Source organism: Topomyia yanbarensis, chromosome 2, assembly GCF_030247195.1.
Source record: "Topomyia yanbarensis strain Yona2022 chromosome 2, ASM3024719v1, whole genome shotgun sequence".
In the NCBI taxonomy this organism is placed as follows: Eukaryota; Metazoa; Arthropoda; class Insecta; order Diptera; family Culicidae; genus Topomyia; species Topomyia yanbarensis.
This window is the reverse complement of record NC_080671.1, coordinates 140,312,307-140,326,097: the sequence shown is the minus strand read 5'-3', so window position 1 is coordinate 140,326,097 and position 13,791 is coordinate 140,312,307. Positions and strand designations below refer to the sequence as shown.

Genomic DNA, 13,791 nt, shown 5'->3' with positions numbered 1-13,791 from the left:
CGTAAAATATGCGCTCATTTCGTTTGAAATACAAAATGTTCATGGCACAAATAATAAATAGTTTCTTTTCTTATGAAAAGAATATTTTTCTTATTGATTTCATTTTTCATACTTGTTTTATGATATTACGTAAGAAAGCACGAACCCTCCCTCCCCCTCAGATAAGAATTTGTAAGATATTTTGAAACTCCCCCTCCCCCCATATGCCCTTACGTAATTAGTGTATGGCCCCTAAGATAAACATGCAGCATTAGCAAAGATACAGGATAAAGGCAGAGTGAGACGCGTCTCGACCAATAAATATTTGTTTTCTGTCGGTACATAACGATGTAGCGATTATAAAAAAAAGTCCAAGGGTATGCAATTTGACGGCATTCTGCTTTGTATTTTCGTAACAAATAATTCCATTTGTTTCAAGTACATCATACCAAGACCAACATAGAAATAATGTCCGAGATCGAACGCATTTCAGATTTTAATCGATATTTAAACTATAAAAAAATAATATCCCTTGCAATGTCATCGAAAAAATCAAATTGTGTTGATCAAATATGTGATATTTCGCACACTTGATTATTTCAGTATCTTTCAGAAGCATTTGAATACTTCTAGAAATATTACCGTATTATTATATTTCTCGACAAACATATGATTACGGCCTGAAAGCCAACTGTCAAAATCCACTTTGAATGGAAATTCCGGACAAACCGTTACACGCCAATCACAGATGTTGGTAGTAAACGAAAAAGAAAAGTTTTTTCTTTCATAAACTGTTGTGAACTGTGTTCGGCTAGTAACGGTTTGTTCGGAATTTCCATCCAAAGTGGATTTTGACAGTTGGCTTTTAGGCCGTAATCATATGTTTGTCGAGATTTTTATTGAATTTTGCAGTTTGTGAGAATCGCATAAGTGTCCATCTTACCCACGGTGTCCTTCTTTACCGACTTTACCCTACCTATTTAAAAGCTTAAGAGGGTGTCTGGTGTAAAGTGCTCAAACCGAATATAATTTTGTTTAACGATTTTGAAGGCAAGGCAACAATGAATTTTTTGTGTAATGTTAAGATCTATTGATACATTCATTGTGTACGAAAAAACAATATTTTCAGTCAAGCAGAGCCACACATACGAGCGTTCCAAGAGTAGACGTCCAACCATTTCCATTCAACGTCGTGGAGCGCCGCAGCGAACACGATAACACTTATTCAAATTGTCTGACACAGGCAATCAATAAGATTTTCTTAGACTTGTCGTTACTCGATGAACCAAAAAAATAGAAAAATGTTCGAGGTTCGGGAAATGGCTTCATGAAAACCGAAAAATCTCATATTTTACTGTAAAATTCGCTCACTTTTCTCAAAATAATAGGGAGAAAAAAATGTATTCGGTTTTCTGTGGTTCATCGACAGGCTACACACATATTGTGCATTCACATAAAAAAAATCAAGTCAATTCGTTGATTAGTTTTTGAGTTATCGTGTTCGCCAATTTCAAATACGCGGTTTCGGGTATTTTGTATTGTTTACACATAATTTTTATCGCTGACAGTTTTTCGAAAGTTGTTGCCGATAGATTGAAATCTGCGTGTGTTGCTGCTAATGTGTACGTCCGAGGAATACATGGCTGTTTAAAACAAAAGAAGTTCAGCGTGGCCACCGTGATTTCGAGGGACTTTTCTAGAGGTTCAATACTATTAAACATATACTAAACATATACTAACCTTATACTAACAATTAAGCGGATAAAAAAGAAGTTGATTGTTTTGCGCATTACACCAGACATCCCCCTTAAACTTTTTTTTTATTTTGAGGACCTAATATCATTTTTTTTTTCGTTAGAATATATTTGTTTATTTGGAAGCTATTAACACGCAATGTCGACGTTAATTTTTATTTTTAGCTAAAAATCAATATCAATAATCATTTGTTTTTTAGCCAAAATAGTAAAAAAGAAAAAAAAAAGTTCATATTGAAAACCTTCGAATTACCTTTAATATAATATAAATGTCATGAAAATCGATCAAGCGCTTTCAAATGAATTTCAATATCGCCTTGATATCAAAGAGCAAGTTACAGGAGATGTTATAGGTCTTTCGAAAAACATTGTTGTTGATGGAGAAACGCGAATAACTTATGAAAAGTTCGTAATAAAACAAAATTATTGTTTTGTTAAAATAAAATTTAAAATATCTCGAGAACTATTACATTTGAAAAAAATTTGCTATGAGCATGTTGATTTAAAACGGCTTTTAGAATCATATTCAAAAATAAAAGTGTTTTTTTGACTGCATATAGGGTGATGAGCCTATTTTTGCCATGTTTCTATTATCACCCTACCCGTGTGAAGCCGTTGGTTAGAGCAGTGTCTGCCATCTTTGTTCTACGCATTGAGTCAAATGGTAGCGCAACAATAGGGGCACTCGATTGGAGTTTTTGTTGCGCTCAAATACGAGAATTTCACCGTTTTCAGCGCATTTGTGTTTTTATCACAATTCTTAGCAACGAAGCAAGGCTGCTGATGCCAATTTGTGCGTATTCCATTGATTGTAGGCCGAGTAATTAGTGAGCCACCCTCCTTAGTATAGTGAAAATAGGCACTTTACCCTAGTATGCATTATAAAAATATGTCAAAAGTTGTTGTTAGGAAACCTTTTTTATTGAAAGCTTCTCCATGATCCAAATACACTGAAAAAGTTTCATCTTCGTCATTAAAATGATAAACATTAGATTGTTGACATTTTATGATGGGGTAAAACGAATAACATTTAATAAGGGCATAATTACACGAATCATTTGTTTTGGTTAAAGCAAAATTGCAAATATCTAAATTTATAGCATTTTGGAAGATATTTATTAAAAGCATTATGATTTAGAATGATACTTAGAACTATATTCTCTAATAAAATTACAGTTTTGTATGCCAATTAGCATGACATTTAAAAACATGTATATAGTTGTTAGAAAAACTTTTTACCGATAAGTTCTCCTTTATGCAACCACATTCAAAATGTTTCTTTTCTCTGTAGGCTTTTGTTAACAATAAAAAATAGTTTTTTTGCAATTTAAATTTTTAACGTAATTTTTTTGATTTTGTGAAAAAATACACAACATTTTTTTAAGTGTATATATTTTTTTCGTGAAGAAGTATTCATTCCTTGTAACCCGTTCTCACATAGTTTTGCTATATAAAATAGAGCAACCGAACAAAAAAAATTGAAATTAATACAAGTAGAAACCTCTATGCTTTTTTAAAAAATTGCGCTTGAGTCAAAATAATCTTATTGACTGTGGAAAATGTTTAGTCTTCCATGCGGGTGAAACGTGTAAAGTTTCATCGGAATATAAGATGGTCGGTCACGATTTCGGAGATTTTCGGACGGATCTTCGTGGAATTCCTCAAGTGTGTCAGCGTCGATAGTTTGCTCATCATGTTCGTGACAGTCGTGTACTCATGTATATTTACCAAGTGTAATAAGAATATAATCGACATTTTAACAATTTTATATTGAACGTATCCAGCTATTAACCTTTTCATGCCAAACTTTTTTCTAGTGAATGTAGGGTTTCAAAACTTTTTCCTTGAAAACGATGATGTCAAGAAATACGAAAAGCCTTTTTTCATAAAGATAAGTGCTTCCCTCGCAGTGCTAGAAGCTGCTCAATTTTTACCTTCCAATGCTCAATACAATTCTCCTAGAATATATACAATAGTCCAATTTCGTGGAAAACGTAGCCAAAGATAGTCTAAATTTATAAGTTTTATCAGTTTTCAATAATATTGCAACATAACGAAGGTATAATCAATTTCCGTCGTCAATGTAAACTGCCCCTGGCAGCACTGCTTTATCGGAATCCAATCAGACTAATTACAAAAACTTCAGTTCTAGAGCTGATCCTTGTAACTGTTAATACTCAAAAGAAAGGAAATAGTTACCTTTATTAGCCTTACTTGTTTTGTGAGCAACTTTTGCCTCAATCAAAAGTTTTAGCTGTTTTAAAAGGTTGTCCACAAACAACGTGGGCATGAATGGGTTAAATCATAGGTCATTGATAAATGCAAAAGACACAATTACACCACTAGGTGGATTAAAACAGGTTTTTTTTACTTTTCTGCTATTCTCATTGGGCAAACAAATCTAGATAGATATGTGAAAAGGGCATAGACGCAAACGGCAGTCTCTCTGTGTTTACTTTCTCTTTCGATTATTATGGCGTCATCACAACACTTTTTAACATTGTTTCAATAAATGTCGAAAGACTCTGATATCGTCTAGCATATTATGCTAAAAGTTAAGGTTGTCCTCTTGTCTTTTTTCTATAATTAGTCGTTTTACAACTTCACTGAAGATTGTAAGGCTCTATCTAGAATGTTTTAAAAGTTATTTTTTGACTTTGGGAAAATTAGAACCACCCTAACTGTTGTTTTAGTAAAAACTAGGTGCTCACAAACTACGAAAACTTTTTCAAAGGCATAATAAAGCTAAGCTGTTTAGTTTTAGTAAGAACTTAAAATTCCTGTTAAACTTGAATTCTGGACCACTACGCAACGTGCCGACATTCTGCGGTACCCTCCCTAAGGGCCAAAATTGGCCATGCTATGTTCTAATTGTTCTGTGTAGTTATTTTCGTTACCCCCAACCTTACCACTTCCCTAATCGTTCCCATCAGGAAAGACGAAAAGACGATTCTTGGCAAGGCACAAATCTCCAATCAACAAGGAGAACGTGCAATTTGAGCCAGACGCTACTGATTCCTGATGATATTTGACTATAATTTGATAAGTGACAGTGGAACAATGCGTACATCTAAATAACAGATTTTTTTTGTTCTTTCATTTTCAGAGTTAAATGTGTGCAGACATAACAACCGATTGTTGGATAACTCGTTTCGGTGCCAATTTACTACCGAGATTTTGATTGTCAAGTGACTCCTGTACCAATTTTGGCCTGTGTATGTATTAGACCAAGTGTACTCAGCTGGCGAAGTACATTGACGGCAGAAGTGTGAGTGATTAGACATAGTGACAACCAACAAAAAAAACCAAAAGAAAGAGAAACCGAAACAACAATCTGCGATTTCACTACGGTTGGCTAACTTAGTACCATATAGCTCCCCGCACGGCATCATCATTAACTTTTGGAGTCCAACCGCTGAGTTCGCGGACGAGACGACGAGGGAAGAAAATCGATTGTGTCAGTGCATTTTCCTCTCCCATTCGTTTGCCGTCGGTGAAAAGTCGCACTTGTAGCTAGCGAACACACAATAGGAGCAAAAATATCGATACATTTCGGTTTCTCGTGGAAAGACCACCGGAATAGACGGATGACGCCGATGAAGAGTGTTTGCGGAAGGTTTGGCCGGTGATTGAGAAAAGTACTTTGTTCGCCGGTCCCGGTCCAATCGAGACAAGGGTGAGTGAGATAGGCGGTGGCAATAGGAAACTACACGTGGTAAAAGAAAGTGAATATACCGTTGCACCCTCTTCAGATCCCTTCGAGCACAACCGGAGCAGCGGAACAACAAGCTGATGAGTAGCAATTTTGGGAGCTTATCGTGAACATCGTCAGGTGTATTGAAAACGCGTTACTGAATAGCTTTCGACCGAACGGCGCAAAGCGCGAAACAAGTCGAGTCTAAATTCAATTTATTTTCTTTGCACTTTTCCCTCGTTTTTTAATCGAATTCATCAGCCGGGTGAGATGCTTTTTTAGCGCCGAAGCATTAGCGAAGGCAAATACGCGAGTGAGAGCAGTGGGAACTGAATGGAAAAGTTCAAACATCAAGTGTGCATAGATTGCAAATATCCATTTGAAGGTGTACGTACAGTTCGAGAAAGGGGAAAATCTCTAGGCAAATATTGGAATTAACTGAAATTAGTCATAAACCGAAAGTAATTAAACCTGGCACTTCTTTGCACAGAAACACACACACTGATTTCGGAAGAAAAGGAAAGAAAAGTGACGCCTTTTCGTTGTGCAGTTAGTCCCATTGCGGTTGTTTGGGGGTGCGAAATTATTAGGCTATTGTTCGATTGGATGTGCTTTTTAACTGAGTAGCAAGTGACAGCTGAAACCACCAGAGTGAAAGGAGAGGGATACGAAGATTAATCAGCTAATGCACCGTTGTGTGTGTGTGAATCTGTTGTTCCGGCAAGTCAGTGAGTGGATGCGAAGCGAGCAGAGTTGAGAGTAACAGGGGACCCAGTGCGTTGGGAATTGCGTGTTTTGTCAAAACTGTGGCCGTTGAACTGTTTGGTGAGGTAACGGTTGACTGCTGATCGACGTCCGATTACGTGCAGATCAGTGTGCTTGAAATAGTACGGGAGTTGGTTTAGATTTGGATGAAAATATGTCAAAGGTAAGTGGTTTTTTAATATTTATACTCGCCGACTAGGGATGTTATTCTTCCTGACGAAACAGGACTGATCCTAATTTTTGGCTTAAGTGTTCTTGTTGGTGTCTTCTAAGTTCCAACTCTTCCTGATTTTTCGATATACAGATCAGATTCGATTATGCGTGGATGAAAAAATTCTCACTCCAGATAATCTAATAACACGTAGGGTTGCCACCACTCTAGGATTGACCCGGAGACTTCGGAATTTAGAGACGATTCCCGGACCTCCATTTTTTACATCTTTTTTCCGGGTCTGAAGCGACGGCAGACAATTTTAACTTATATAGTACCGATTTTGTCATGTCATGTTGGCCTTCAAAATGACGTTACTCATCGATTTCCGTCATCTACTCGTCAAGCCTATTTCAAAAATATCCTTATGGTTACGGTTATTTAAAATCGCTCAGCTGGAAATCGTAATTTTGGGTTCTAAAATGGCACAAAACTACTATTTTCATCGTCTATTTGTCAAGTGCGTTCCAGAAATATCCATATTGCTTGGGATATCAAAAATATTGCTTAACCGGAATTCATCATCTTGGGTTTCAAAAAGGTTCTAAATATCTATTTTCATCATCTAATTGTCAAGCGCTTTCCAAAAGTATTGTTAGGTTTATCGAGTATAGCGAAGATCCGTTTTAATCAACCCCTTGGTCTATTTTAAGCAGACAAAATGGAGATATTGACAAAATCGTACATATTATTTTCTTTCATTTTAATAAACCGAAGCTGTTAAAATATCCTTTTCTAGTCCCTAGACATAGTCTCATAATTTCATAAAACTCAACGGAGGGGTGGTATTTTTTATACAGAATGTGTATGCAAAGTTCGAAAGAAATCGGTTAAGTAGTTTTGAATGGCAGGTAACACCGCAAATCATATTTTTCTAGAGACGTTCTAGAAAAAGCTCCATCACCGAGACGTTCGTCGATATTTTTGCATAGAAAAATTACAGTATTAAAACACTAAAATATTCAAAAGTTTTGATCCAATTCGCTTCACACAAAGTTCTAAAAAAATCGCAAAAAAAGTTTTTTTTTCACGCTGAAACTTATAATACTGTTCGTCATAATTTCTAATGTTTCTATGTTTGCGAGTATGTGCAACTCATTTGTGCTAAACCAGGAAGGACGCTTCAAAATCATTTTCAGAATTTTATTCTGAACCCTTTAAAGCGTTTTCTTCCTAGCAGCACAACAACTTGCCCAGATTAGCACTGTATATAGCATTGCCGGTCTAAATATTTGTTTATAAATTAATAGTTTGTTCTTTAGGCAGAGCCTAGAATTCCTATTTATAAGAGGGTATAAACATTTTATATATTTGTTGCATTTTGTTTGGATTCCTTTAATGTAATCCTTAAAAGTGAGTTTTTTTATCGTAAATCAAACCCAAGTATTTAACTTGATCTGACCACGTTAAATTCAAACCATTACATTTGATAATATGGTTATTATTTGGTTTAAGAGAAGAAGCTCTTGGCTTATGCGGAAACAAACAATCAATTGTGTTTTTGCCGCATAAGTCGAAATTTTCCATTTTTCAGGTAATCATTGAAAATATTCAAGCTTCGTTGCAGTCGACTACAGATAATACGAAGACTCCTACCAGTGGCTGAGATGCTAGTGAAAAGTGTCTTTTTACAGCCTGTAGGTAGATTTGGAAGATCAGAGTTAAAAATATTGTATAGGATTGGTGCGACGCTTGCTCCTTGAGGGACGCCTGCTTTAACGGGTAGCTTATAAGATTTACAATTCTGATAAGAAACCTGTAGGGTACGGTTAGTAAGATAATTTTTAATTAACTTTATTATGTAAATTGGAAAATTTCGGCAATTAATCTTTTGTACCAAACACTGTCGAAAGCTTTTTCGATGTCTAGAAGAGCAACTCCAGAGGAATAGCCCTCTGAGATATTTGCCTTTATCATGTTAGTTACTCTCACAAGTTGATGAGTAGTTGAATGTCCAATACGAAATCCAAACTGCTCAGGAAGAAAAATAGAATTCTCATTGATATGTGACATCATTCTAGTTAGGATGATTTTTTCAAATAATTTACTAATAGAAGAGAGTAAACTAAATGGTCGATAGCTAGATGCTTCTGCTGGGGTTTTATCTGGCTTCAAAATAGGAATAACTTTGGCATTTTTCCATCTTTCAGGGAAGTATGCTAATTCAAAACATTTGTTGAATGTTTTGACCGAGTATCTCATGGTGATATCGGGAAGGTTTTTAAGAAGATGTTGAAAATTCCATCATAACCTGGAGCTTTCATATTTTTAATTATTTCATGATGGATTTGATCTCATCATAGTTTGTTTCAACAATATCGTCTAGAAACAATACAAAATTATAAACGCTATCAAACTGCTAAGCAAGTTTTTGTGCTTTTTCTTCGTTTGTAAGAAGTATGCGGTCTCCTTCCTTCAAAGCTGGAATTGGTTTCTGAGGTTTCTTAAGAACCTTAGAAAGTTTTCAGAAAGGTTTAGAATTTAGCTTGATTTGTTCAACCTCTTTCGCGAAATTTGCATTTCTTAAGAGTGTGAATCTATGCTTAATTTCTTTTTGTAGATCCTGATAGATACATTTCATAGCAGGATCATTAGAACGTTGATATTGACGTCTTCAAACAATCAGCGAATCAGAAGTTGAAGATCGTCGTCAATAATAGGAGTAGTAAATTTTTTCTGTGTTGCTGGTACTGATAAATTTCTAGCATCAACTATAGAATTACTTAAATTTTGTAATGCCGTATCAATGTCAGCTTTATTTTGAAAATCAAGGTCATGATTAAAATTATTCTAAATATTTTGTACCTTTCCCAATTCGCTTTGTGATAATTGAACACTGAGCTAATGGGATTGGAAACAGCTTTTTGAGAAAGTGAAAAAGTTACTGGAAGATGATCAGAATCAAAGTCAGCATGTGTAATCAATTCGCTACAAAGGTGACTTTGATCTGTCAAAACCAAATCAATTGTTGATGGATTCCTTACAGACAAATAGCACGTAGGGCCATTCGGGAACAAAATTAAATAATAACCAGCAGAGCAATCATTAAAAAGTAGTTTACCGTTGGAATTGCTTTGAGCATTATTCCAGGCTCGGTGTTTGGCATTAAAATCACCGATTATGAAGAATTTCGACCGATTTCTTGTAAGTTTTTGTAAGTCTCCTTTCAAGAAATTAATTTGCTCGCCAGTGCACTGAAAAGGCAAATAGGCTGCAGCAATAAAAATGATACCAAGATCAGTTTCAACTTCGATACCCAAACTCTCGATCACCTTGGTGTCAAGAGACGGCGTAACGGAATGTTTGATCCTGCGATTAACCGCTATTGCGATTCCTCCGCCGAATCCAACAATTCGATCAAATCGATGAATAACAAAATTAGAGTTACTCTTCAATTTAATATTTGGTTTTAAAAAAGTTTCGGTCACAACGGCTATATGCACATTATGTATCCTCAAGAAGTTGAATAATTCGTCTTCGCACGTTTTTAATAAACGAGCATTCCAATTTAATAAATTTAAAAGATTATTTAAAGTCATTGTTAAACTTTAATTTCATTACAATTTTGTTAGCAAATTCCTATCCCGCTTGAAAAGCTTCAAACATGGAGGTAGAATTTAACATAGCAATCATCATAGGTAACATAGAGTCTTGCAAGTATTTTAATTTTTCTTCCGTTTCGCTACCTAGGTCCATTGGACTAAAGGAAACGTTGGGTGCAAACGAGTTTGTAGGCGTGGTAACGGTAGCCGTTATTTTGGCCTTGTTACCTGCCACTGAAGCATAAGATGACACACCATTGTAGGATGGTGTGACGGAGGTAGAAGAAGTTGTTAATCTATTTTGAGAATTTATAATTTTTTCTCGAACAGAGCAACCCCAGAAATTCGATTTATGATTTTCGCTACAATTAGCGCATTTGAAACTTTTTGTGTTTTTTTTTTCACCGGACATGTTTTCTTTCGTGTGCCATTTATCACCACAGATCATACATTTGGAATCCAAATGACATTTTTTTTGTGCCGCGCCCAAAGCCTTGGGATCTTCGACACTGGGTCAGATTTTGAATTCTGCCCCCATGTCGTCTATAATATTCCCACTTTACTCGCACGTGGAACATAAAACGTGCTTTTTCAAATACTTTCAAATTATTAACCTCATTACGGTTAAAATGAATTAAATAAAGCTCCTGGATAATTCCAGAGCGTACTGGTGTATTATCGCCGCTAGCCTTTCTCTTCATAAGAATAACTTGTGAAGGAGAAAAACCAAGTAAATCTTTCAATTCGTTGGATATTTCATCCAAACTTTGACCTTGTGGTAGCCCTTTCAAGACAGCCTTGAATGGTCTACTTGTCCTGAAATCATATGAATAAAATTTATATAACTTCTCCGTAAGATACTGGAGTAGTCGTTTGTGGCCAATCAATTCTTCCGCTGTAACTCGACATTCTCCTCTTCGGCCAATCTGAAAAGAGACTTTCACGTCCGGAAGAAACGTTGAAAGCTCAGTTCGAAAGGCTTTGAAGTCGGAGATCATCACTCACAGAAAAAAATATTTTGTAATTTTAAGTTTATTTTCATGCACATATTTGGAGCATGAATATAAATGTAAAATTAAGTTCCACCAAAAATCCACACGACTTGTCGTGCTTTCTTCAACGAATTTTATTATAATCCTACACGTAGATTGAAAATTACAGTTCCTTCAAACTGAAAACCAATGCACTTCAATGTATTTTTTACACGCCTATTGCTGTAAAATGAATGACATGTAATATGACACGAACGAAAGTGTAAAATTGTATACTTTTTGATGCTCCAATTGAGTGCATTGATTTTAACGTAATTTTCAATCAAAGTTTTGATTCAAGGGACCATTCATAAATTACGTAACGCAAAAATTGCCCAAAATTGACTCCCCCCTCCCCCCATGTAACAAATTGTCACAAATTTCTTCATCCCCCCCCCCCTGTTACGTAACAAATTCCCAGAAAAAAATTTTTTTCTTCGGTGAAAACATGTTACGTAACGATCTAGCTAACTCCCTCTCCCCCCTATGTCACAACTTGTTGTACCCCCTCCCCCCCCTAAAAGCGTAACGTAATTTATGAATGGTCCCCAATCTGTGTATGTTTAGTAAACCTCTCCACATTTTGAAAAAGTTTTGAAATATACATGGGTCAGCTCAAATTTTTGTTCTAGGTGTGAATTTAAGAACTTTCGCCAAAAATGGTTTAATTTGGACATGATTTAGAGGTGTTTCCAATCAAAAATCGCGTTTTTGATATGTTTCCATAGGAAGATCACTTACACTTTGATTTGATAAGCCCTACATGCTCATGTTCCTTACACATATCTTAACATGTTTTAACAGGGGAACATAGCTCTTATCGCAATAGAAATTTTGGTAACTGGATTTTTATATAGAAAAGAATACCAAAACCAAGAAAAAATACTACTAATTTTTCTTGGTTTTGATGTACTTTTCTATATGAAAATCCAGTTAACAAATTTTCTATTGCGATTAGAGCTATGTTCACCTGTTAAAACATATTAAGATATGTGTAAGGAACAACCTTTGATGATATGTGGGCATGTAGGGCCTGTCAAATCAGAGTGTAAGTGATCTTCCTATGGAAACATACCAAAAACACGATTTTTGATTGGAGACACCTCTAAATCATGTCCAAATTAAGCTATTTTTGGCTAAAGTTCTTAAATTCACACCTAGAACAAAAATTTAAGCTGACCCATGTATATTTCAAAACTTTTTCAAAATGTAGAGAGGTCTAATGTTTACATTCGTATTGATTTACATGTCGTTTAAATTTCATTATTTTTTGTGTGCTTTTACAGGCGGAGGTGATTGCGTTTTCTTTTCATTGGCATTATGCACAATGCAAGGAAATTTACAAATTTCATCGGCTTCACATTCGGATAAAACATCGAATAATTTGCTGCAATCAATTGAATTTTCGGGTGGAGAAGATACCCTTTTCCGTTTAGTTTTAATTTTTGGCACACGGCCTTTCTGGGAGGACCCAGACATGTTGGAAGAATTAAATATTTCTTTAGGATGAATTATTCTTGGAAAATGTTTTTGTCTTGAGAAAGACTGATCGAGCGAAAATATAGGTAGTCTTGAGAACAGTGTTGGGAAATTATCAAAAAATCAAAAATCGGTAACGCATAAAATTACTACTGATATTCTTACTCGATATTAATTCTCCGCAAAATCACGGACGAGTTTAGAAAAACAACGAAAATATGAAATCCATTACGCCTTCTTCGATCTCATCATCGTGATTAGTTTTTCTTTCACACGTTCTCATAAAATCATATAGAGAGAAAATCAATCTCACCAATTATCAGTGATGAGTGATATTGATATTTTATTATGCGCACTGCTCAATCAGTTTCGTCTGGAATTTTGCAGTAGCTGCGATTGAACAACTAGAGGTAAATATAACGGAAGATGCAGGAAGTTATATAGGGCCCAAAAATTTGTTAGTGGGAAAAATGTTCTCTGATGCAGCGAAACAAAATATTAATTTAACGTTACAATATTAGGAATGTCCCTATACTATTAAACATGTTTCAGTTTTAGGATTTTAGTTGACCAGTTGGATTTTCATCATTATCGCCCAATCCCGTTTTAATGCACCTAGTGGTGCGATTGTGACTTTCTCATTTTATTCAAACTGTGATTCATTAGCTGGCTATGTTTAATATAATTGTGGAAATGTCTATTACATTCTTATTACACTTAGAATGTATTCCACGACTATCACGAAAGTCGCCGCTGACACACTTTGAACCAAAAAGTATATTATTTAATTGGCTTAATCGCCATGAGTTCAATGTTATCTTCATGTGATAATATTTCGAAATGTTGGAGGAATGTGTTTGGAAACGATTTTAACGGTTTATATGGGAAATTCCAGTGCAACCTTACTAACCAACCTGTAACTCTGGAATGGCAAGTAGCACCGCAAATCATGTTTTTCCAGAGACGTTCTACAAAAAGCTTCGTCACCGAGTCGTTTGTCGATATATTGTTAGAGAAAAATTACAGCATGTTATTGAAATGATACACATAATGTACAAAAGTTTTGATCAAATCGCTTCGCGCAGAGTTCTAAAAAATTCGCGGAAAAAGTGTTTTAGGAAGTCGGATCAACTAAAATTTAATAGCTTATGGGAGCGTTATACCTTTCATTTGGAACTAAGTTTGTGTAAATCGGTTCAGCCATCTCTATTCAATATTACAAAACACTTCATAAAAATGGACATGATGAATTAACAGCAAATTACACAATTTCTAACCCTTTAGCTTTATTCAAATTCAGTTCTTAAGTAAAGTTCACAATATGTTTATATGCAAT

The 13,791-nt window shown here is 35.3% G+C and overlaps 1 protein-coding gene across 2 annotated transcripts in view; it reads left to right on the top strand.

Moving 5' to 3' along the window:
- The window catches only part of LOC131681538 (uncharacterized), a 516,112-nt gene that overhangs the window by 21,429 nt on the left and 480,892 nt on the right, over positions 1–13,791 (top strand). For both annotated transcript variants that reach the window (XM_058962362.1, XM_058962361.1), the window contains exon 2: positions 4,840–6,355. In XM_058962362.1, coding sequence (XP_058818345.1) covers positions 6,347–6,355 — 9 coding nt within the window. In that variant the 5' untranslated portion in view covers positions 4,840–6,346. The remainder of the gene's footprint in view (positions 1–4,839; positions 6,356–13,791) is intronic.